The sequence below is a fragment of the Numida meleagris genome, chromosome 1 (assembly GCF_002078875.1).
Source record: "Numida meleagris isolate 19003 breed g44 Domestic line chromosome 1, NumMel1.0, whole genome shotgun sequence".
NCBI lineage: Eukaryota > Metazoa > Chordata > Aves > Galliformes > Numididae > Numida > Numida meleagris.
In genome coordinates, this window is record NC_034409.1 from 120,234,867 (window position 1) to 120,262,125 (window position 27,259).

At 37.7% G+C, this 27,259-nt stretch overlaps 1 protein-coding gene across 40 annotated transcripts in view; it reads right to left on the minus strand.

The window, feature by feature from the left end:
* Positions 1 to 27,259, minus strand: part of GLRA2 (glycine receptor alpha 2) — a 198,459-nt gene that overhangs the window by 59,719 nt on the left and 111,481 nt on the right. For all 40 annotated transcript variants that reach the window (XM_021410252.1, XM_021410208.1, XM_021410189.1 and 37 more), the window contains 3 exons: positions 25,088 to 25,170; positions 23,637 to 23,774; positions 20,740 to 20,954 (listed from right to left, as the gene is read on the minus strand). In XM_021410252.1, coding sequence (XP_021265927.1) covers positions 20,740 to 20,954; positions 23,637 to 23,774; positions 25,088 to 25,170 — 436 coding nt within the window. The remainder of the gene's footprint in view (positions 1 to 20,739; positions 20,955 to 23,636; positions 23,775 to 25,087; positions 25,171 to 27,259) is intronic.

Below are 27,259 nucleotides of genomic sequence, written 5' to 3' on the forward strand. Positions count from 1 at the left end.
TCTACAACATATGTACTGAAGTGTGAATTTTCTCTTCTGAGACAAAGTGATCATACTGACTGTGCAGCCTACTGAAGGGTTGCCTTGGCTGCACTGTTCTTTAATACAAAACCTGCTGTCATAGCAGAGGTTTGGTCAGAGCTGCTCCAGGATGTGATTTCAATGTTATCCAGCAAGAGCCCAGTCAATGCTGAGGACAGCCACACAGCCAAGATTCCTAGCAATGTTTTTAGTAGCCAAGACCTGAAATCCACTGCAATTCAGCAGAAAACAAATAAATAACAGCAGAGGTGTTGCTGCAGCCATGGGGCTACAGTCTCAAAAGCAACGTGGTTTGAGGATTCGAGTTCTGCCTTTTTAGAGCAGTTGATGTTTCTGAGAATAATTCATTTTGGGGATCAGAGACCATTTATGAGCATAATTCTGATAGAAAACATCACAACCCATACAACAAGCTAAAGCACAATAATGGAGCCTCTTTAGCCTTTCTCCCTTTCTTTGAGGTGGCTCTTTACTCTCTCCCCCTCCATCCCATAGGTCTGACTGATAAGAGGCTCCGGTACCTGTCCCAGAGGCTGTCTCACCAGCTCAGCTCTCAGCTGATTCTCTGTGCTCATGAAGGGGAAGGCAAGGAGGAGGTCACAAGGATGAAAGTTACACTGAAGTACAGGAGCCCGTGCTTCTTCTGAGTCTTTGCCTCTTGCACTGCTCCTCCACACTTCTGATGGCAACAGTCAGTGATCCTATGTCTTCCCCAGCATAGCTTTAGCTTTCAACTAGAAAGAGTTTCAGCTCAGCTTACACTTCAGAGTGGCAAGGCACTGGAATAGGCTGCCTCAGGAAGTGCAGGAGTCCAGTCCCTGGAGATGTTCAAGAAATGTGTAAATGTGGCACTCAGGGACATGGTTAGAGGTGAATTTGTTAGTATTAGGTGATGGCTAGAAATGATGTTCTCATGGGTCTTTTCCTACCTCAGTGATTCTATGATTCTGCTATGGCTCAGTACTCCTCTTGCAATCTGAAAGGCTGTCACTCCCACTGTGCACCCAACTTCTGCACTGACACATGCAGCATTCAAGCTCTTTCTTCCAGAAAGTTGTCTGAGTTCTAGGAACCAAAATATAAACTTCATGCTAAATATTTATTTTGATTCTAAGTGTGTAAGAAAAGGTATGAACTGTTGCTAAGGTCATTGTATGTAGTCAGGAAGAAATTCTCAAATGTCCTTATATGTCTTTTCTGTTCTTAATTCATTAACAGAGAGCCAAGTCAGCAGCTCTCTGTTATTCAGAGAATATTCAGTTTGATTTTGTCATTTTCCTGAGAGGGGGCAAAGTGTAACTTTTACTTTTCAAATTTCATTAGGACTTGTGCACTTATAAAAATTCATATATGCTATTGCCCTAATGGGTCTGAGAAGGCACAAATCTGTCTGACAAGCAGAAAAATGTGAGTGATGCTGCTCCTAATGCTTACGTAAGATCCCGCCTCTCTTATGGTGTTTTCTTCCTCAGTCCTTGCAATTAGTTTCCATCATGGATCAGCCTTGGGAATGCATCAGCTAAATCGGCTTTTTTCACACCTTTATAAAAGCCACAATCGAACACAGAAGGACTTCTGCCCTGTGGACAGGAAGGAGGACAGGCATGTAATAAAATACTTGCTCCTTTTCTCTAACAGATGATGTCACCAATTATTCTTGTCCCTTCACACAAAGCCTCATTTTCTCAGTAAATTTTAATTACTATAATCTAAACCTTGTTTTTTGTTGTCAGCTACCTGCAGAAGATAAGTTGTCTCCTAAGGTATTTCATGAGAGTGGGCAGGACCGACTTCTTATGCAGGCTAAAAATATTTGCTCTCATAATGCCATGGAAGGTTCCATATGTAAGAGCATTCATTAAACCATGGCTGTGAATATACAGATATCATGGTTTCTAATTGCAGAGTACACCTGCACACTCACACAAACAGCACAGTGAAATGATTCAGTGCCTCCAGAAAACCCTGACATTGGATCTACCAGCCAGTTTCTCCATCTGAGTCCCATTTGGCTGGCTCTGAAATGGATGCATAATCCAAGGGAGCAAGGGACCTCATCACAGCTTAGTGTCCTTCAGGCAGGACTGAGTCCTAGCACACAGGAGGGAGTAGGGAGTGCTTCAGACTCATCCACAGACCCAGACAGTGCTGAGAGCTGTCTATCGGGGACTTCTCAAACATAGACTACAGGCGGCTGCATGTCACAGGACAGGATTAACCCATACTTCACTAAGGAGGACTGCAGATAACTTAGCAAACTGGGGGTACCACCAGATGTATATCATCCAAGGAACAGGTGTCTTCGTAACTTTTGCCCAACTATCACAACATGTTAGTAGAAACAACAGATCTGTTTAATGATGATCTTGCAACAGCAGGCTGGTCCAGAGAGGAGCAGAGAGCTGTTGGTTCACTGCCAGCATGGTCATGTGACCACGTTTCATTTGTACGGAGTTCTGAAGTTACACCTTCTGTGATGAATAACCAAAAACAGCTCCAGGAGTCCATCAGGCATTTTCCTAGTGAAGTTCAGGACTCCTGCACACCCGGGCAAGGCCATAAGAACCTAACAATAACAGTGGTAACTAATACTTGTGTAAATTGCATTCCATTCCCTAAAAAGGCTGAAATGGCAACAACAGAAATGAGGCATAAACCGATTGTAGGACAAAACATTAAGGAATACATTGATCTTGCAGTGGCTTCACTGAAATTATTCCACGCTGCATTTCTAGTACATTTCTACTAAACTTTGTGTCTTGCTACAGAAAGAAGAATGGGCAAGGGAAGCAGGCTGTTAGCCCATTAAGTTTCAGGGATTTGTTACGATAGCAGCAGGTGTCATTCACTTTTTGGCTGTCAGTTAAATCTTCACATGAACGCAGAGGGTTCACTCTGTATTTCCTAGGGTGCCCTGAAGCTGAAGGGTCATCCGTCCTGTCTTCGCATGTCTTTCCACTTCCTGAGCAAAGCCAGGCTTGCAAGCAGGAGATATTCAGAAACCAAGCTGAGGTACAACAAAACTATTCAGCAAACAGACATAGAGAGAAGCAAAAAGACTTAGGTACCTAACTGTTTACACTTAGCACAGAAACGACCATCCTCCTTTGGATTTAGATGGTGCAATCTACTTCTTCTGTCAGCACTGAGAAAACCTGGAAACAGACAGAGGTTGAGGAGTCCCCAGCCTATGGTTCATGCTCAGCAGTGTTGCCCACTGCTACTGAAGGGCTCTGCTGTTCTCCAGATTGACAGCGAAGTGTGACTCTGTACTCTTGTGTTATTGATCAGGGTAGGTGAAGGCTGAGACACAAGGGTTGTACAGCAAGTGTTCAGCAAGTATCAAGTTGTGTTCTACATGACTCAGGAATAAATATACATCAGCCGAGAGCCTTACTTCCCAATGACTGCCTACAGTAGGAGATAGAAACAGTGCCAAGAGATCAGGAGAGAGGGAAGAGAGGGAAAGACAGAGGTCTTTTTCTATTACACTGCCAGTAACAGTGTGTGTGAACCCCTAAATAGCATGAAACATTTGCATTTGATTTTCAGATATCACTGTGAAATTTAGAATATGTTGATGTAGTAACGACGATACCTTTTCAGAAACTTAAACTTCTTGTTGATTTGCCAGTACAACTTTCCCGTATCTGTTTGCTTGTCATCACTGCAAAACACATGTATTCTTAAACATATTAGATAGGAAGTCCACAGTGAAAGTTTTCTCCTATGATTTAGAGGTCACTTGCCTGTATTGCTAGGTCTACGTGTCTACACCACTGATTGTATGATCCCAGTATTCCAACTGGAGAGATGTACGGTAAAATAGTCTTTCCATACTCATTCACAGTTCGCACACTCATGGGCAGAATCAGCCCCTTTGCACAGCATCTATCTGTACTTCATGCATGATTGTTTGTCCGCTATAACTTTTCTGGGAGATGCTGCTTTTCAAAACATATTTCCTTAAATGTGATCCATATATGTGTGATAGTATGAAACTAAAAATTCTATCTTGAAAATATTTGGAGTTTGATTTGTTTTTTGTTATTTTTCTGCTATTTTCAAACACAATGGTGATCTGTCTACAGTTTGGTAAGGCACTGTAGAGGAAGAAGATCATGAACTAAGATAGCTAGCAGAACTGTGGTTAGTGTACTAGCTACAGATACATATGATGACAGGGGGTAATTTCATATAACAGCAGCATCTTTTCAGCTACACATTTGGCCTGTTATTTCTGCAATAAGTGAAGAGGGTCAGACATCTGTGGGGTGTAATTCAGCTCATCTATTGGATTCATATATATTCAGTTGGTTTAGTTTACCCCCACTTAAAGTCAGACCCAATGATCCCAATTTCCCCAAGTTTTTGCTTCAGTCTGCTAGTTACCCTGTAATCATAAAAATGTCACCCTGACCCTAGAAAACTTTCCTGAATTTGATGAATTGGTATTTTCAAGTGAAAATTAAGGCAGTCCTAAAAATCCCTCAATAACTAATTCTTAAACAGAGAGCTTAGGCACTTGGCTACATTGATGAGTCCAGAGCATCACTTGGACCTCTGTGCACTGCTGGAGGGTAAAGAGTAGTTCATGTCAGCACTTTCTTGCTGCTTTTCCAAGAGCCAAAAGTGCCAGGTAAGCTTAGCAAGTTAACTGAGACAAACACACTAGAAGGTGAAGATCTCAAGAGGTATATGTTTGGTGTATTCCTGTGCATCTCCAAGAAAGAACTAAAGGAATTGCCTCCCTTACCTTGCCTATTGTGTGTTTGAACTCTGCTTATCTGCCTAGCCTGTCAAGGAGGCATGAATATCCCATGAAGAGAAGCCTTTTCCAGAGCAATCACACCTCCACATCCGGTCACAGAAGGAAGCCCTGCAAGAAGGTTTTTCACAGCATCCTTGCAACTCCAGATGAAGAGTGTCTACATGTGTGGGAAGAGAAGTAGGAGGGTGAAGGATGTGTGACTGTTTGAAAGGATTTGTATAAATATGTTCATTTCAAGTTCTTTTCTACAAGTGCCATAAACAGTAAAAGGATGGATTTATTTGTATGGGTTTTTTTTCCAGTGAGTCTTTGTTCTTGTGTGAATCCACCAATATACAGATTACAAGTTAACAGCAATGGAAATAACAGTTAAAGGAAGAATTTTGGAAGACACTTTCCCCAAATTCCATTCTAACACTCATAGAACGATAGAATCACAGAATGGTTTGAGTTGGAAGGGACCCTTAAAGGCCATCTAGTCCAACTCTGCTACAATGAACAGGGACACCTACAGCCACATCAGGGTTCTCGGAGCCCCATCCAATCTCACCTCGAGGTGTCTCCAGGGATGGGGCATCCACCAATAAAATCCTAGTGGTAGTCAGCCCTTAAATGTGGCCTAAGAGGGGTGGAGCCTGGCTTCACCTGTGCTCCCAGGGCTGTCTGCGTCTTTCCTCCAGGTGTTCAGTCAGTGGTGACTCAGCAGTTCCCATACAACTTCATGGAACAGATCTCAGGTGCACAGTGTATGCTTGCATCATGCACATGAGAGATTCATGAATCTGATAATACAAAATAATTTATCCAGGAAGGCTCAGCTTTTTGTTTACTGTAAGAATTTGGAATCTCTCTAAGTAGCCTGTTGGGTGCACTAAAGCAAAGGACTCAATTAAATATATTAGATTCTGAAACACACTTGTAACCTTGTTCATGCACTGAACTCTAAATGCGTTTACATAAAAACAGCAAGAACATTGTGATCCCAGTGGGAAAGTAGCTCTGGCAGTATGGACTAGACTCAAGCACTGGTCTCCAGCACAGAGGGAGATACCTCCTGAGCTGGAGACTGACATGCGCCATGCATTTACCTCTCTTTCCTTCAAAGACATGAAATAACAATGAAATCCACAAAGGCTTGAACATCCAGAACATGAATAAATGTCTCTCAGAATACTCATAGGGTAAGAAACATTATACATATTGCCTGTGCCTGGCATATCTGTGCATAAATGGAATAGTGCCACTGGTATATCACTCAAATGATATAAGAAATCAATATCAGCTCCAGTTAGCATGCAATGACACCAACTTATATACAGATTAATTTGATAGGATTAGATGATGACAATACATTCTTGACATGCTTAATCATTGTTATGTAGAAATACCTGCACTGAAGAAATGCCAAATATAAGCCCTTTCCTTGAATTTCCTCTTAGAAGCGCAAAACTGTGCACAAATTTATGCTGAGAATTGACTTTTTAATTCACTCTGAAGTTACGTGTCTACTCTTTCATTTACTTTTACTTTGTATCTATTCAATTTTCTTTTCAAATTTACAGCTTCAAGAGTCAAATAGTGTCCTTGTGACTCTGCATTTCTTTGACCCAAAAAAAGGTACTGCAGACTGAATTATACCCTGTGGTCAGCCCCACTAGCTCTATGCAGGGCCTTAGAATCATCTCCTGTAACCTATTTGTCTTAGAGATTAACAGATATGTAACACTCTGCAAGGAAATAACAATTCTGTTATCATCTCATCCACAATTAATTCACCCTAATCCTTGTCCACATTTCACATGAAAAAGAATGAGGAAACAATGTATTCATTTTCCTAAACGCAACAGGTTTGACCTTAATCATACTCAAATAGTAGATATAGGTAAAAATATTTTTATACAGCCACTTCTATAGGGGAAAAAAGAATAATAGTAATTTTTTAAAAGCTTAATGTGTCAAATATTTTTGTATGATGATGCACATTTTACAATTTTTTACATTGTGTATCTGGGATGGGATTTCCCTCGAATAACTTCAGACTTCTGACTTTCATGCTGGTCACCTTGGCTTCCCTTGTCAACTTGCAGAAAGAGGCATTTAAAATAAACAGTTCATCTGACCTATCCTGTGTATCTGTGTGGGCGCCAGAAGAATCTCGCTATGGAAGTGTCTCTCTCTCTGTTGACTAGAAAGGCAGCCTAAAATAACTTTCATCTACCTGAGTCTGGACAGATGAATCTCACTTTGGAGGTGTACAAGTCCAATATTTTGGTCTGATCTTAAAACTGGTTGTAGAATACAGATATGTATAATAAAGTAGACATGGCTACTGTAAGTGAAAAAAATTGTTCTGTTTTCCTCTGGAAAATTTCAGAAATGCAAATGCAACCAGGACATAATTTCTTTCCATTATGGTTTGTTTTATTCTCTCCTCAATCTGCTATTATAAACCAAAGCTGAAAATACTTATTTATTCATATACTTTGCACACAACTACATATGGATAATTTCAGTGTATATATATCACTTGTAGATTTTAAGCAATAACTGTTAGAGTCTCGTGATCTATTTCCTTCTCTCTGTTTCTCCTGCCTCCATATGATAAGCATTTTTTTTTCCTGTACTTTTTTTAACTTACATGGTGGGAAAAGTAACACTTTATATCATTACAGTTTCTGAAATACAAAATCAAATCAATATCTTTTTATATTTACTATTTTTAAGGTTGTTTACTTTAACTGATGCCATAAATTATTGCCTTCCTGGCTTTGCTTATGAAGAACGTTGCCTCCTCCCAAGCTAATGTTGCCACTGGCACTATGAGGTCTCATAATTAATTAAACTCATAAAATTATCTTTTATGTGTTCCATATTAATCCATATTCTTCATTTTTGGTGCTACAGAGATATGACTTCTTATGAATTTTTATTTCACTTCACCCATTACACCTAAACCATCAACAGTTTGCCTGGTTGGGGTTCTAAATCTCTTAAACAATCATGTTTCACTGAGCTTCCCTAGACTCTATCACTATTTAACTGTTCAAATGGACAGGCCATTTTCCACCATGTATTCTTATAGTACTCATAAATTACCACTCAATTTCATCTCACATTTCCATTTGGATTTCAATTTAGTTCTCAGCGTACATCCTTATTCCACAGTCACGGAAGCTTTTAGAGTCCTCTTTTTTTTGTCTATATTTGCACTCTTATATTTCTTTGCAAGCTCTCTGTCAGTGTCCTCCCACTGAGTATTAACCATATAGAATCATTTGGGTTTCCAGAAAGTGGTAACTTGGCCTACTTTACATGAAACAAACACAGACTACGACAAATGTTTTCTTTTTTACTAGCACTAAGTATGCTACAACCATGCAAAAGCTAACAATTTTTATAGTTGCAATACCTCAACTATCAAACAAGATAAGTTTGGTTTATAAATATCCTTTATGGCATTAAAGAAGGAATAGGAAAAATCATTACAATTAAAAAAAGCTTATATGTATATATATAGAAATATATATATACATAGAAGGCAGGTAACTTGAAGGAAAATGGGCACCAATGAATAGAAATAAGACATTCAGGAAACATGAATAAAACCATCAGATGGAAGAAACTACAAACAATGTCAGCAATAGTATTAATTAGGACTACTGGGCACATTCAAATCAAATGCTTTTGAAGCAAGCCCAGTATCAGGGCACATGCCTGTATGAGGAGTCGTGGTGCCTCGCTCCAAAAGTGGTTCTGAAAAGGGGAATGACAACAGAACATCAGTTATGTGAAACTGTGAGTAAAAGGTGAATATGACTGCTCAGTCTATAAACAGAACAGGGAAGAGGAGGAAAGCTATATTAAGAGCTTCCACAGTAGTGTAGTTATGGTTGCTGTATTTAATAGTATATGTTGTCACAATGAAGAGGAAACAGGGTTGAAAGCTGAAGAAAATGTTTTACAAGTGAGAGACATAAGAAACCCAATCTGTTTAATTTGCCAAACAAAAGGAGAGATCAGAAGATTGCTCAATTTCATCACTGGATTTCTTGAATAAGAACAGACATTGGGTCTGAGAAGACTTTGTAGTCCAAAAGAGAAATGCATAGCAAGGAACACTCTCTGGAAGGTAAAGCCAGAGCATCCATAGTCGTTAAATATATTCATCTTAAAAAGTAAAAGTATTTGTGTAGCTGAAATAAACTTCCAAACATCATTTTCAAAACAAGGCTGGATTCCTTCTTTAGAATATCCTTGAGCCAAATATACAGCATCTATAGAACACAGCAATTAGATTTCAAAACACATACACGCCTAAATGGTTATCGTAAATGGTCGTTTTGTCACTTTTTACCTTCTGAACTTGCAAATGAAAAAAACATCTGTGATTTCTAGAAGTCTGTAATGATATCAAAATAGAAACCACTGGTAACTTGTAGCTTCACATACTGGCTACTGCAAGCATAGCTGAAGCTCACTAGCAGGCAGAGTGGTATTGCTCTCTTCTGCTCAGACCATTTCAGTGCCTGAGCCTGCTCCTGTGGCTGAAGTAGGGTTTTAATTAGAGCAGTTTTCCTCCAAACTCTTAATTTTATTTAACCTTACCTAACCAGAATTGTGCCTACCTAACCTAACCGTGCCTAACCTAACCGTGACTACCAGAATCTCACTAAATGATAGATCTGAATGGAACATGGTTCTTTCGTTCCTTGGGGATTTTTAATGTTCTAGAAATGTCTTCTGAATAAGATTAAAAATGAAAATGTAAAAAAAGTCACAAATCACAAATTTTATTTTATTAAATGATATAAACTGAACCATTTTCACCATTTCCATGCTCACGTCAAACTTTCCTGATATTTTTAGATTGACGAGCTTTCGATTTCCAAGTAATAAGGTAGTTTCAAAACAAAATTCAGCAGTGGTCATTGAAAGTCACAGCAATCATTTGGGAAATTTTTCAAATATATGAGAACATTATTTTTAAGCATCTTTAGCATAGCTTCAACAAAGGAAATTTTATTTTAACAAAAGTTAATTCCTCAGAGAAAATGCCTGACCCCATCTAAAATGCATATCACTGCTGGAGCACAGACCTAATACATTGTGTACGACATAGACAAAGAGGAACTGGGAAGATAGATATTTTTTCTTGAAGCTGAAAGTAGCTGAATTTGGTTTTAGCTGAAGATGTTATCACTGAAGTTCATTTTCATTCTCTCTTAAGGGTGACTTTCAGTTGTCTTTCAGAATGACTTCTCAAAGGATTATGAATTAGAAAAAAAATCTTGAGGCCAATGGCCAGCACTGGCAAGCACATATTTTAAAAGCCTGTTTCACAGATGGCTGACAAAGAAGCTGGGTAAGGGACGTTTGCACTCTCTGATCAGGAGCTTCTTTTCAGGCTGTCTTTTCTTAACTAGGAGGGAAGCACATCTGGAAGAAGTCAAGCATCATTGTGGAAATCATGGATAAAACTGGCCAAATGGCTTGCCATTAAGTGCATTACCTACGTTCAGGCAATCCCCAATCTTTCAATTGGATATGTCTTTCCATTTGGGAAAGGCTTTTACTCATAAATGTAAGAAGCTAATCAACAAAGCACTCAATGAGACCTCTTTACCTTTAAACAATTCACCATTAAATCCTTCACCAAGATACAATCTTGCCTGGAATCGTGTGTCCACAAACGGTTTTTGACTGGTTGCAAAACATCTGTCTCCTGTTCTAGCCAATGTAGAAAGAGATAAGCGGTCACCTCTAAACATGGTAGTTGGCACATAACACTCCTAGTTTGAACAATGTCACATTTATTCAGTTTCTAACAGAGCATCGCGGTATTGTAAAAAGTAAAAAAATATCACTTCTTATTTATCAAAAAGACAGTGCTACCCACTTGTAAAATCAACACTGCACCATTACTAATGAATGACAAATATACCAACTTTAGAGAGAATAATTAACCAGTTAAGAGAATAATTATGCGTTATTCTTCCCACTCACTAGATGGACAGACAAAGAAAACAAGATGTAAAAAAGACCACACTGCTATTTTGTGAAACATAAAAGCAAGGTTATCTTTGTTTTCATATCCAGGAATAGATATATGCATAACTAATTTTTTCTGTGCTGTTTTCTTTGAGGCATAACCCTGTCATCTTTGACTTTGGGGAGCCCTGGTAAGAAATAATTGCAGCAGTAGTATCTAAGTTTCTGAATGTTTCAGTTCAAGTCATTCTCAATGACAGCATTTTGCTTTCATTCAGAGTGGATTCTGATTCTGCTAGGAGGTTCAGGAGACTGCAAAACATCCAACATCTCATAAAACAAATCCTGTCAGATGATTACAGCTTCTTTAAAAAGCAAGCAAACAATCTGATTGTTTGGGAAAGCAGCAGAATGAACTGTCCAAGTCTAGGAGTTTTTATGATAATCCTGACATTTGGGTTTCTTAAGTTCCTTAACTGCTTTTATTTCTTCCCAATCTTAAACTGCTTTTCATCCACTTTTTGATGAACACCCAATCAATGCAGATTAGGAATGTGTTACTTTCATTGCTGTCTGTGAACATCAACATGGAAAATTAAGAGGTGTTTTTAAGTTGATCATGCCCCATAAATGGACAGGCACCAGTACCTCTTGACTACAGATACATTTTAGAAGTAGCACTGTTCATCATATTTAAGTACAAAAGTCCATGAAGTGTTTTGATTGCTATTAAACACAAAAAGGATTATGTCCTTCTGCAGAACAGAGATAAAAAAATGAAATCATTTATATCAGTTAAATACTTTAAATGATTTTTTAATGTCTCAGTAGACCATTTTTAATAGAAACATTTTCTCCTGCATATGAAAGATACTGATAAGTTCTCATTAAAATAGTGTTATTATTGATAATCATTTATAATACAACCTGTGCTATCATTGCTATGAAAACTTGTATAGACAAACATTCATTACATGTTGTCTCTTTTTCATAACTTATATTTTCTGCTGTAATTTAGTCACTAAGGTTTCTCTCCAGCCTTATTAAGAGTTTGGATTCACTTCTCTAGAGCCTTAACCTTTGGTAGAATAGGGAAAAACAACACACTATCTACTTCTCACAAACAAGTATGTCTAACACAGGATAAAGCTACCGTGGGTCAAAGCTCTGCTCTCACACTCCCTTCTCTTTGAGACAAGACATTCCAATTAACACTTCTAGGCTTCTAGTAAGAAGAAATAAGGAGAAGAGGAGGATACTTCATCAAGGTTTTTAACTTTAGTACTAAGGATCTGTGAATAATGATGTATTCTAGCATGCATGACTGTATTTCTACGCCTTAAAAATAAATTATACTCTTTTCTTGCCAATGGCTACTTTAAAATTGCTTCATTTCAAAAGCTTCTTCTCTCTGTTTAATTTTTTTTTTTTTTTGAGGAGGGGGAGAGTTAATACTTCTAGGCATCAATATATGTGTATATATAAAAAAAACACCCACATATTTTTTTTTCCAAATAGCAACATTTCCCACGTGAAAGAAAGACCTTTCATTCAAGCTCTTACAGTTACACTACAATCCAAAGAAAACTTTGGGAGACTAAGAAGTCAATGGCCCAGCCACCTTACAGAAGCAAGTAATTTGCAGTAATGTTCAGACTGGAAGGTACACAGGGTCCAGAGGGCCCCAACAACACTATTTCAATTTGAATTCTAACAGAAGATTTTCATAAGCAGTACTCCTAGATGATCTAATAGAGTCAAGAATTGAGATGATCTGAAATGAATGAGCTACCATAGTGCATGTCGCTGCCTCAGAGCAGGCTTGCAGTGCTTATCTGTGCGAAAGAGCAGCACTTGCACTCCTCAGAGAGCTGCTAAAAGCTGTTAGAAGGTCCTGGAGGGTACAGGAACAAAGCTGGAGAGCCCCTGCTCCATACCAAGGTTATGAAACAACCGGCAAAGTGATGCATGTAGCAACTCCAGCTCTTCTCTGATGCATGAAACCGTCTCTGCTCAACGCCAGCCCTCCCAGATGACTGCATTATAAAACCTCCCCAGGAAGTGCCAGGAGTACTCAAACTATATCCCAGAGGTATTCTAACACATCACATATTGTTTTCTGTCACGCACGTTGGCAACTACTGTTTTTGTAGTGCAGTAAATACCACTGTCTTCACTATACAGGAGAGTAAATTATAAAGTTTAGATTAGTACAAAGAAAAAAGTGACTGTTTTACTCCATCTTTTATTTTTGACCTTCACAGAGTAAAATCTGTTATAGAACTTAATGCATTAATATTTATCCAGTCAGTATCTCCTCAGCTGGCTTTGCACAGAATCAAAGGCCGTATGAACTTCACTAGAAATGATATATAAACAATTTAAGACCCTATGATTGACCAGTACATCTTCTCTGTGTGGCCAAGAGAGAGTTACGTGGTCATTTCTAGGTCCTCTGGGTAACATCTAGACCCTTTTTCCTCCTGCTCTCTTCCTGCTCTCACAAGAAGCACAGGTGCTGCTCTTTTTGTCTTCTTAGCTTTGCAACAGTCCTCAGTCTTCGGTTTCACAGAACTGGAAGTCGTTGTGGAATGGGAGAAAAATTTTCTTCCCATAAAGAATGCATGATCACAGCACACAAATCTGTGCCAAAACTCATCCACCTATAGCTTTAATTGAGGTACTGCTCCCAGTGAAATTGTAACCACAAAGGCCAGCCATGTAAGTACCTACCAAGATCTCAAAGGAGCAACCTTTGAAGGAAGAGAAAGTGTCTTTTACAAACTGATGTGGGTGGAAGAAACAGAGAATTTTCATCAGGCCCAAGGATTTATTATCAAGCTGATATTAGCATGGCCACAGTGCTACTGATGTTCCATCTGGTACATTACCTTCTATTACCTCCTTGTGTCACCTCATCCCCTGCAGTTCACACTCTCTTGCACTCAAGGACAAACATATATCTTGAGAAAAAACTATTGATATGAAAATATAAGTGAAAAGAAGAAAGAAAAATTACGTATGAAAAAATGTAGAAGAATACCAGAAAACACTTCTTTTGAGCCAGGAGGTGTGAGGAATTTATAGTATACAGGATTGATTTTTTGTACACAAAACTGTATTTAGGGACTATCAGTAGTTTATAATGAAGAAATGCCTTCAATAAGTCACAGCAAGCAAACACATACTAATTTACGGCTCTTGTTTTACTCTGGAACTTTTTTTTGTTGAAAAAGAGCTTCAGTCTATCTGAGTTCCTTTGTTAAATAGTATAGAATAAATCTCTGTATCCAAATTCAAATACCGTATGGAATCTAACAAAGGATATTGAAAATACTGTCTGAATACAAGATTTAGTTTTATCCAGTTTTGCCAAGCTCAGAAAAAAAAAGAAAAAGAAAAAAAGAATAGCTAAAGCAGCTTTCATTATTCTCTTAATGTAGATAAAAGAAGGAAGAATATACATTATACATTAAGACTATAATGGGGATGGAACAGCAAGTTGTATAAGAACATTGCAAATGGCCAAACTAAGAGCAGAAAAATTTCCATGTAGGCACATGATTGAAGAGCAGGTCCTCGTGGTTACCTGTCTATGCAGCCTGACTTCCAAAAGATTTAGATAGCATGACACATTTTATTGTAGGGAAGAAAACTGACAGCCATTAGGTTGTTAGACTAGATATCAGGAAGAAATTCCTTACTGTGAGGGTGGTGAAGCACTGGAACAGGTTGCCCAGAGACTTTGAGCAACCTGGTCTAGTGGGAAGTCTCCTTGCCTATCACAGAGGGGTTGGAACTAGATGATCCTAAAGGTCCCTTCCAACCCAAACCATTCTATGATTCTATGTTCTCTGAGAACTTCTTTCTAAATCCACTCAAGATCCCTGAACAAATTTTTAAAAAGTGGAAATTTGTTTGCAGTTTCCCCCATCAGAACCAATAAATATGTGACATGAAGCAGGCATATTAAATACCCTGGCACTGTTTTAGGACCATCAGGCATCCCTCAGGATTTTGTAAATAACTAATAAGGGTTGGCCTAATTGTTTAAGCAGTAAATCAAGCACTCAGACACCTATATGAGCCAAGGACCAATTAACATATCTCATGATCATTAAATTACTTCTGAATTTTCTCCTCAGAACCTGAAAGTAGGAAAAAAATGACCTGTTAAAAGCTCCTTCCATTCAGTTTATTATTGTTCCTTAACATATTGCCGCACCAAAATGCATCACGTGTTTTTTTACATGAATATGCAAGCTATTGCCATAGACGCTCTTGCTCTGACAGCAAAAGAATACAGGATAATATAATTTTTAAGAAAAGTATCTGTTCCTTTTTCTTTATTGTTATTTCTCATTTGTTCCTTTTTGTTTTGTTTTGTTTTCCTTTTTCTTTTCTTAATAAGTCATTATTTTAACTTTACTTCAAAATAGAAGAAGTTATGTAGTCTTGGAATTTCTTTACTTGATAACATTTGGCTTTCAGTGAAGGAGAGGTTGCTTTCTGAGACTGGTCTGCCCAAAGCCAAAGAATCTCGAAAAGACTTCAAAGACTCCAGAAATACCGGGGATAGTGAATGACATATAAAGCAATAATTTACTGCCAAAGGGGATGGACTTCATTGCCTTTGGTTTTGCAAGTCTCTGCACCTATTATAGTACAGTGCTTTTATTACAATTGATAATGCACTCAGTGATCCAAAGCAAAATGAAGTGAATGGAAGGTCTCCCAGTGGTTTCAGTGAGTTTTGAATGAGATTTTTTCCTACAGATTGCTGCCTAGGGAAGGAACATGAATTCATAAAGTACTACGTATTAAAGTAACACAATACGAATGTTATACAACTGTGTAAAATAAAGCTGCTATCATTTACGTGACTTAAAATATCCTCAAATGTTTTGCTTTATGGCATAAATAGTAATTCACTTTCTTGGGCTGTTCTTGCTACAGTTTGGTTTATGTGCGTGTTTTAAGAAGAAAGCAATTTGAAAAATACCTAATTACTATCATAGCAGAGAACTTATTCTTTCCAATGTTTTTTAATGAAATTCTTCAAAACTCTTGAATCTGTTGACTCAACGAAAGGGAAGCTGTTTAAAAATAAATGGAATAGGAAGTGAATAGTTATCCAATCCTCTGAAAAAAAAAAAAGAGAGAGATTTTCTCATATTTCTCAACAATTTTATGCTTATTGTGCAAATATGCTCCCCTTTACTCAGAGAGCTTATACACTGCTGGGACTATAAAAAATGCAAGGGCATAATTTCTGTGCCCTTTGTGGCGCCCAGTAGTTCCTCAGGTCATGCTTTGAAAAATACAAAACTGCCATGTTTGTGCAATGGGTCAGATAGTTCCAGAAAGCATGGTATTCAACCATGTGCAGAATATTGCATGGATGCGTGGCAGATTTCTTTGCAGAGATGAAGTCCAGTAAGCAAGGCAGCTTCAGGGCTCAATCCCAGGATTTGCATACAAAGTTCAGAGTTTCTCAAGGGCCTCATTGTGAATACACAGCAAAGACGATCGCCACCATCCAGGACTTCTGCTCATCTGGTCAATCAGCAAAACTTACTGCACAGACATTAATCTAGCCAAATTTCTAGGTGGAAAATGATGGCGTGAACAGAGGAATCCAGACACAGACTATCAGATGTGGGTAAGGCTTATAAATGTGAATTTAGAGGAAGGGGAAATGATTGGAGGAAACATGTCGCTTTGGATCAGTGTTCCTGGTTGTCTGAGCACTGGATTGACCAATTGGAGGGAAGGTACTCAACCCCAGCTTTCTAGATGAGGTTCTTATCACCCCTTAACATGGTCACTGATGGTAACTATGACCATGTGAACACTCACCAGTTTTTTGTAATAAACACAGAATAACTTAGTTGCTATAAAAGAGTTTGAGACCATGGTGAATACTTCTCTGCAGCTTTTCCTTGTATAGAAGATCAATATTTCATCCCCATGAAGGAAGCAGAACTTGATATTGCTCACTTTATGACAAAGAGTAGAAAAGAACATTTATGTTTTCTGAAACACGCACTGCAACTTTTGCCTCCTACATCAGTAGCTTTGTTAGGGCTCTAAACTCTTGCATGATTTATTTCTGTATTTTGTAAGAAAGAAATCAACTTTGTAGAAAAATAAATGAAAAAAAAAACCCACAACATATTGATTTCTCCACTAGTGTTTTGTTCTTATCAGAATTTGACCCTGTATTTGTAGGTAGAATTATAAATACTGTGAAGATAACTCCACAGAAGGACTATGAAAATTTATCAGAGAAATATAATCACATTTCATTTAAAATAAGCTATCTAGATGTTTCTATTAAGTGTAGCAAACACAAACACCAGCTGGAGTTACGTAAGTTTGTCTGATAGTAATGCCTCCTATTTATTTCCATGGAAAGTACAATGGCTAAAAAGAGTAAAGTAACACTATTTGACAGAGAAAATTATCAAATACAGAACACTATTTTTCAGCATAGTCACCACCATGAGCTATGCATTTTCACCAGTGATTAACAAGAGCCAGCATGCCATGCTTGTAACAATCTGCACCAGTGGAGGTGACCCACCGTTGCTGTCACCACTGCTGAAATGCACCACCCACCCCTCACTGTGCTCACATCTACTGGTTGGTCTCCAGAAACGTTCAGCAAGGGTCAATGAATGTCAGTGGGTGCCATTTTTTCAAGAATACAATGACACACCTTTGCTTCCATGTCAGAAGCTATTTTGTAAGACTGCCTCTCTGCTGCCATCTGTCACAAAGCAACAGAATGTAACAGGATATTGTTGGGAAAGTTCAGCCTCTACTGCCATACCACCATCTGCCTCTGATGTCATGGGTCAACATAATAAAACATTACTTTCAGAGCCACCCTCATATTTTCATTCTCTCGTTTACTTCTAGTTTCTTTCTTTTTCAGCAGTCTCGAACTTATGTTTAATTTTCAGTATCTGAAAGTCTAAAGTCTGTGTTGCTCTGACCTACCATTATGAAAAGCTGTGTATCAAAATAAATATTGTTTTTTAATATGGAAAGGAGTGATTTCAAGCAAATAGAACTTTATTGTGTCATCTCATGATGAGACTGAGAACAATATGTAGGTAATTACTCCTAATATGTACCACTTGCATCATTTAGATAGTAACTTGGAAACTGACCAAAAAAAACCTAACTATGATTCTTCTCAGCACTATTCTTCTTTGTTTTTTTTTTTGTTTTTTGTTTTTTTTTTAATGAAAAGGAACTATTCCTCCTAAAATCAGTCCATATTGACGCTTTGCTTTTGTTTTATTTATTTAGTTAGTTTTGGTAAAGTTCTAACAAAATAGTTAAGAAGAAAGAAGAAAGAATACCCTTAATTTACCCGCTGAGCATGAGCCAGTAGGTAAATTAAAGGTAAATTTAAGTTCTATAAATATGTGTTAATTGTGTGTTAATAAAAATAGGACACAAGGAAGGATGGGGAAGAACGCAACTCTTGTATTCAAATCTAGGCTGCTCTCACAAAGCACAGTTGCATCTGCTTTTTCAGTACTCTTGCAAAAATAACCCTCCTGTCATGTCTGATTCCCTTAGATATTCATGCTTGCAGCAATTTTAAAATGAATGTTTTATTGACAGCCTAACTTCCTGTGTCTTTGCAATATGTAGACAGGACGTAGATAAACATTGCTTTTAAAGAGCCGTTTTGGGATTTCATATTCAACACTGATTTGAAGCAATTATTTTCATATTTTTATTTCTAAATGCACTTCAGCTGGACAGATTTTATAAAGAAATACAATTTTTATACTAAGCTACAGATTGGGTATTAAAATTTCTCTGTTCTTGCAATAGCAATAGCAAGAAAAACTTTCTTTTTCCTTTTGTAAGGAATCAGATACTGCTGAAAGGGTCCTGTGTACAAACATGGATGTACTGCTTACATATGCTCAGAAAGCCTGTTTTGAAGCATATTGGTTCATGTCAGTCCCAGAATTCTTCAGACACAACTTACTTGAATTCACACAGTGGAAATGCAACAAGGTGCAGCCTCACTGAAATAAATGTGCTGGGCTCTCCGGTGGGGTGCAAGTTTTTAGTGTCTGTCTTCTGACAAAGGAACAGCAGAAGATACTAGGAGAGGATGGGATAGGGCCAGAGCATCACCTCTGACAGATAAGATAAATCTTTTTAATCTTGAAGCTAGAGAAGAACTTCTCCAATAATCAAACTGCTACAGTCAACATATTCTGGATTTTCACACTTCTACTCAGCAGAAGCCCAGAAAGTTATCCAGCAAATGCTTTTCAACTCAAACAAGGCAGAATTCAGAAAGGATAAATATTTCATCTGAATCAAAGGCATATGATGAAGTCTTTCTAAAGAATTATCTTTATGGGCGTGCTCTCATTGCAGAGCTTCTTGGCAGGGTATGTTTGCTCCATTGGAAATGTGGGTGGAAAGCTCCACTACAGTGATTGTACTACCTCTAATTCTCAAGTCAGTTAATTTGGAAGAAAGCTGGAATACATCAGCATGGAATCATGCTATATCATCTAGACACAGTCTTCAGCGACTACAAGCTTGCTATCTACAGAGCCTGCATGGTTCTTGCCGAGATTATCTCTTTGTTGACTTTCTTCTCAGAGCATTCATTTGGTAATATTGACTGAACAAATGTTAAGAAATTATCTATTTAAAATTCTGTGTTAATATATGAGATATTTTTAGTTTTTGTGGAAATTTTTACATAGCTCCAAGTGAACAAGTGAAGCTGAACCAACTGTTGTAGTCACCATATTTTTAAGTGATACTTTCTCATTACCAACAGAAGAGTAACACAATCTGTGCAGTTTTTAAAGTTGCTCTATATATGCTCAGTTTCAACAAATTACAGTATTTGGAATGAGACTGAATATGATACTGAGGGTAAAGCAGAACAAAACACAGCATGCCTTTTGGAATTGATCATATGCTATACAAACATTCAACATTTGTGCTTTCATTGCTGTTAGCACAGTTTTATTATCCCAGTCCTTGTGATTCTGGGGATCTATAAAGAGGATTTTACAGGAATCATATCTCATGACTCCACAGACCATTGTTAGCTGATCTATCTTTGAGTTCTCTTCCAGAAAACTGTACAAAACTGGAGCATGAAAAATAAATTCTGCTGGGAATGCTATTAACAGAAGCATTAGAGATGTCCCCATGCTGAAGTGTTGTCATGTTGTCTAATTAAATAATACAGTCTGTAGTCTGTATTCTCATCTACAGCAGCTGCTCTGGATTAAAAAGACCACAAAATTCCAGTGACAGGTTACTTTGTGTGTAGATTGGATGAAGGACTGCAGGCACCACTGGAATAAGAACATGGACTGATTCTACCATGAAGCAGAGAAAGACATCAGCACTTCTTCTCTGAAAAGATTCTCCAGAGATACCTTTTAGGTGTATATATGTCACATATATATGTATTTTAGATATACATATGTATGTTTATATATCCACCTGAGTGAGAGTCACATCTAGCCATGTCAGGATATTTGGGAGTCTAACAGTCCAGAAAAGACTAGACAGAGTTTATAAAGTCCCCAGACAGATAAAATGTTCAGTTTTCAGGAAAGTGGTTTCAGAAATCCTGTCAAGTATCTAAATACTTCTGAAAGTTTGTATTCTGAATGCTGATGTTTAAGTGTCAAAGCTAGCAGTAAATTGTTAAAAATCCATAGCTTTGAGCCCTCTGGCAATCCCATAAACCAACAGAAAACTCCAATCCAAGTGCAAGGATATTGCAACAGTTTAGCATCACATTGATACCACTTTCTCAGTTATTCTTGTTAGACACATTCTTACATATATCTTTAAGAAACATCAAAAGTACCATAATTTTTCCTGGTAATAACAAACCAGAGTTAAAAAAATAATTTCCTTACTTTTGGAAGGGAAGCTCTTGATCCTGAACTTTGAGTGGTCATTGTCAAAACTGTAGTGATACCCAGTGCGACTCTTGCTGGAGCAGCATCCATGTTGATCCAGAAAGAAACCCAGGACAAAATGACAATCAGCAGGCTAGGAATGTACATCTGGATTAAATAGTATCCCATCTGACGCTCCAAATGAAACTTGACTTCAATGCATGTAAACTTTCCTAGAACATGAAATTACTTTCATAAATGCTTTTTGCACAGTTTTATCTTGCTTTCTGAACATAAACTACACATGAAGCCTGTTCCGTAACCTAAAGCTACAAGTCGGCCACTTGCTGAGCTCAAGAGTGGGAGTAACATGGAGCCCCTGAAACAGACCATACTCTTTACATTAACTGAGAAAATAAGTGTTTGTACAGTTGTTTCACCTCTACAAAATATAATGTTTTTTCTTCTCAAAATTTAATAAGACTTTGTTTTGCTCAGATACAAAGTTTAATGTTAAAGGATGACAGCATTTTGCTCTTTTAATTACATTAGATAAAGCAAACGTAATTAGGTGAATTGTAAAACAATTAGTCTTAATTTCCTACAGTAGATTAAACTCCTTTTCATTCTGATTGCATCATTTACTTGTGTCTGTGCATTATTTCTCATGGCAGAAAAAATTCAAAGCCTACTTAAACTGAGACGGGGGAGATGTAGGTTTGATATTAGGAGGAAGTTTTTCACACAGAGGGTGGTGACACACTAGAACAGGCTGCCCAGGGGGGTTGTGGATGCCCCATCCCAGGAGGTGTTCAAGGCCAGGCTGGATGTGGCTCTGGGCAGCCTGTTCTAGTGGTTGGCAACCCTGCACTCAGCAGGGGGGTTGAAACTAGATGATCTATGAGGTCTTTTTCAACCCAGGCCATTCTATGATTCTATGATTTGAGTTTCACCAAAAATCTAACTCCAGGAAATCCCCAGCAGTCTCTCATGGGAGGTAAGTGATTCTTCAAACAATAAATACCTATTCTGCAGGACAGAAGTTTAAGACAGTACAGATAGCCATACCACAGGGAATGCAATGTCCTGAGCTGCAACAGCTCACCAGCCATTAAGCCAATCACTTTTTGCTGATCAGCAAATTGGTGTGCCTTGGCTGGGGTTTCAGTTATATGTAGACTTTCAAGACTTTCACCCAAATACAAGAATGTCTGTCATTCATGAAACATCATACTAATTGTTTCAGAGACCCTCTGTTGTGTCGGTTGGTCAAAAGCACTGAGATGCACTGTTCCTCCACATTCTTTGTGGGCAAAAGGAGAATTTTTCTCTTTTTTTTTTGTGATAAACATTTACTTTTCTGCTGGTCTACAAAGCTGAATGGCAGGTTCAGGCAGATGCGATAGTTGGCACAAAGTACAACATAGTGGCAATCTGGCAAATTGTGGAGGGGAGAAAAAATGAATAATCTGGCAAGACAGAAGCTGTGATATGAGTGACCTGACCCATCATCCCAAAGACAGACTCAGACCTGTGCAGTGATACATCATGACTGTGCCAAAACAGAAGGGTTCTGGGTTTTTAAAAGATGGGGTTCCACCTGTGGTGGTGATGATGTTAGAGTAGTCCAAGCTGTCAAACTCTCTCCACATACCAATGGCACAACCTGGGCAGAGATCCTTGGAGCATGGGTGGGAGAAGAAGGCTGAATAATGCAGCTTTCATCCATACTTTGATTTCACCCCAAATCTGAAGGAGCATACCTCATAGAAGACAGCAATGTAAACACACACAGGTGAAGTTTTCTTTTGTGTGAATCCTGCTTTTCATTTCCCTTTTCCAGGGTACATACTTTGAGCTTTTGGTAATTACACAGATATTTTGTTCAAATGCATGAAGTGGGAGCTACTAACTGGCATTTTTATCATTTGTGGGGAATCTCAGTGAATACACAAAAAAAAACTACTGCCCATGCTCTCCCTCCTCTCTTACTGCAAAATGGCTACCTGGGAGTCACCAACTAGAAAAGCAGATAAACACATTTGTGTTTATTTTTTGACAGGGGAAGAACATCTCATGTTGTTTTATTTCAGAGTGAAACAAATGTCTTTGATGCAAGCAGATTGGCTCTTATGTTGAAATAATGAAAAAAACTATTTTAGATGACAGAGATTATATCTAATCCCAAGAAGCATCCAGCAAACTGTTCTCTGAATGCTGTCCTTATTAATTAGATTCCAAGCAGATAAATTCAAATTTTAACAGACCTCTCCCTGCTTGTGAAGCTAAAGACAGAAAACACCTTTGAAATTTTTAAACTAGGAAAAATACTAGATTATTAAACCATTTTTCAACATTTTATGTTTGCATCTATTCGAATCAGCAGTGAAAGCATTGTTGCTTCAAATACTACATCTCTTAAGTTAGATCTCATGCAAAAGTTGGTGAAAAATTGATTTTTTTCCTCATTGGCATTTTGATGTACTGAAAAAATAAATCAAGCTCTAAAATCAGTACTTTAAAACTGATTTATCAATATTTAAGAAAACATGTAGTTTGTTATAAAAGTTTCATTTTTGAGGAAATCAGACTGACAAGATTTTTCCATTTGTTAAGATTTTAAAACCATAATGATTTTAAAGATTTCAGAATATTAGGGCATGTGTATTAGAGTATCTTAATGATGTTTAAGGAAATTTGGGGGAAAAAAACCCACAAAACCTTTCAAACAAACAAAAATAAAAAGATCTGTTTTTCAGATTTAAAATATTTGTGGCTGAATCCAATTTTAATTTTAAAATATTAGTTGTTTTTTTTTTTAATTTTACCCATCTTTTCCCATTTCACACTGGCAATAAATACCATTAGAATAATTAACAGAACAACAACAACAACAACAACAGAATAATGCTCACCAGTGTTGTAATGTTTTGTGCAATAACCAAGTTCTTTATCTTCTTTCAAAATAAACTGTGGCAAGGTTAAACCTTCTGCAACTTGCACAGGTCCATCACTCAACCACTCAAATATCAGATCATTCATAGTATAGCCAACTACAACAAAGAAATCAGAGTTTATTACATAGTAACTAACTAGCAACCTTGAAAGCAAGTATTACTATGGCTCAGAAACATTTAAGTTATTCCAGTAAATGTTAGCTATAATTTTAAGCCATCTGATTAACAATAGCGCAATTGCAATTAGTTGCTTATTACTAATATCGCATTATGTCTATGTTAAGAGCAACAAATAAGTAACATAATTATCTTCTGAAATACTGCCTTGGTTTGCCACTAGGAATAATTTTTATGGACCATGAAAGATACTATTTACAAATCAATTGGCATTCTTCTATGTCTGTGTACCAGATAGTGTTTTGCTTACATTTCATCATTCTTTGATTACATAGTTGTTGGGCAGAACAAAACCAGGATTTCCAGACTATCTGATAGTGAGTCTGAAGCTTTTGTAAACCAGATGTACCAGATGATGTACCAGACAGGTGTGAAGGTGTTAGAGAGAGGCTCTCTGAAGTCTCTTTTCAACTGCAGTAGCCACACAACTATGTGGAAACTAAACTGTGGCCAATCTCCAGCCTCAAAAACAAGTAGTAACCTGCAGCTCATACTTGTATAGATAAACCCATTACCTTCTCCCCACAAAAGAAAACAAAAACAAGACAAAAATTAAAAAACCAAGGTGGCTTGACACATACTGGCTCATACTAAGTCCATGCAAAGAACAAGAGGCAGTGGGTATACGCTGGCATGCATGAGGTTCCCTCTGAACACCAGGCTGCACTTCTGTGTTGTGCGGGTGATGGAGCACGGGCACAGGCTGTCCAGAGATCCTGTGGAGTCTCCTCCTCAGAGATTTCCAAAAGCCACCTGGACATGGGCCTGGCAACCTGCTCTGGGTTGTACCAGATGAACGCAGAGATCCCTTCCAGTCATTCTATGATTCTGTGGAATCACAGACCTTTGCTTCATGGAATATGTTGCTTGCATTTTTTCAAAAGACTGCAACTCGTCTTGATCAGACATAACTAATCCCTGGCTGCAACCTACTTGTTCTTACTTTCCTGAGATTTGTTTTCACAGGTATGGCACTGCTGTGGTTATTCCTGGAAGTGACACAGCCCTGATGGGAGAGGTGGGAGAATAAAGAAAGGAGCTAGCTGGAACAGCATAGTGAGTAGGGATCAACACTTCAGTTAAAGCACTCTTCCTCCAGGACTTTCCCTTATAAAAGAGGAATATTGAGTCTGACCACACAAATACAGCAATGTAAATACTATCAAACCACCAAAATTATGGTAAAAACTGTTGTTTTTTTTTTAAACTTGGTTAAGCAATTGGACACTCACAGCTCTCTAGCTGCATTGTGCATGTCTGTACATCCATTGGAAAATTCTTCAAGTCCATGGGACACGATAAGGTTAAAGTAAGCCTAAAATTGGGGGGAAAAAAAGGAGAAAAAAAAGCACTTGTTAGAAATATAGATTTTATCCAAAGACCCATATTGATACTGTGAAGGATCAAGACCAAATCTTGGAGCATCAGAAGCTGGACTCCCCATTACCTCCTAGGTTTTAAGGACATGAGAGCCTGTGAAGATAGAATGTGTAAGCAAAACAGGCTCTCACTGGCTGCACTGGCTGGACAGAACAGAGGCAAGAACAGCAAGATAGCAAGAGGTGGTCCCCACTAATGTACCAGTGAATGTTTTACATATAACAGCGAACCTAGATAATGCAAAAGCTGAAGTGAGTGATCATGAGACATATATTTTTAGGTTTTGCTTTGGAACAGCAAAGGAAGAAAACATAAAAACCAAGGGGTTTCTTCAACAGGGAGTGCTTTATTGTGTATGAGAGCCATTTCCAACCCTTCATTCTTACTGCTTAACCATTAAAAGAAAAAAAAAACAAAACAGACAAACAATGCAGTAAAAGATAGAATCACATTGCATTAAAAGATAAAGAGTGCAGAAACAAGAAAGTAAGCCTAAAGGAATATTATCATACAAACTAAATTTATCTTAATTTTTCAGCTATTTTGTCCCAGATATGGTATAGTTTTACTTGGACAAAAATACACTTAATGATTCTTTCTTTTCTTTTTTTTTCCTCTCTCTCATTTTTTTAGTTTAGTTTACTTTTCTACATCTGATTGAAATCTGTGTTTCAAGGCTTCTCCTCCACTGTTTTTTCTTGTTACCATGGGGAGAAGAAATTGTTTTTAATAAACAAGATATTGGGTTGACAGAATTACTTATAACTATCTGCTTTGAAAAAAGCACAGAAAAAAATATTAAGAGTTTGGTTTAAGTTATATAAAAAGAGTACATGTATTATTTCAGATTACCTTCAACACTTTGACACAAAGAAAACAAACAAACAAAAACCTCCGTGTCCACTTGCCATCAAGTACAAGAACTAAACTGTCTCACTTGAAGGTACACTGAAGCATTAATATGGTACAATGGGAATACATTTTTAATTATGCCAGTGAACAAACAGGCCAGCTGCTAACCTAGAAAATGTGCTGTCACGAAGACAAATGTAATTTATAGGGAGACATATTTCACTTAACTCTGTCTCCTGTGGTGATTTTGTGCTCCTCAAGTCATTTGTGTTTCTCAGTACATACAACTTACTCAATCTCTTTCAGTCTGTTTCTTCGCCATGTGAATTTTTTGGGATGGTCTGATTGGATCTCTTAGTCCTACTGTCCTGCAATCAAATCACTATGATAAGAAGATGGTATGTAGGTAACTATAATCAAAATGTAATCATTTTGATCAAAAATCCTACTCATCATCTCTGTGCTTTTGTTTACCCATGTGCTACATTGAGAATGTACCATTCTTGTCCTATTGACACAGGTTTCAGTGTGCAGGGTGTCAATATCAGGAAATCAGAAATTGGTTGCCAGTGGCAGTAAAGTGCATTGAGATGAAGAAAATCACCCAGTAGTCCTCTCTACACCACCACAGTAAATAAACTCTTATTTAACCTTTGAGAGAAAATAGCGTAAGCGTTAAAAATATAAGCCATCTAGGGAAAAGAAGAACACATTTAGTAGAGATGTGAATGCCTTTGAAAACATGCCCCTTACTACTTTAAATATTTTAAGTGTCCTGCAAATGCTAATCTGCCTCATTTTACTAGGTAATTTCCTGGATTAAAGATTGAACTATTTAAATTGCTAATCCCCAGTATTGACAAAAGACTGCTTCTGCTTCTTTTTTTTTTCCTGAACTGTTGATATACCAAATTCTCTTCCTTCTTTTCAGTCATATTCTGAAAAGGGGTTAGATTTTTGAAGTTCATTTCAAGTGTGTATTTATGCAAATGATTTTCTAAAAGGCTGCAAAATATATCATCTTCTTGTATTCACTGAAGAAAATATGACCTATACACCATTTAAATTTTACTGACCATCAGTCGTGGACTGTACACTCACTCTGTTTCCTCTCTCCTTCATCCCTTTCTCCTCCCCAGAACCCTCAAGAAATCTGAGGGTTTGACTATATG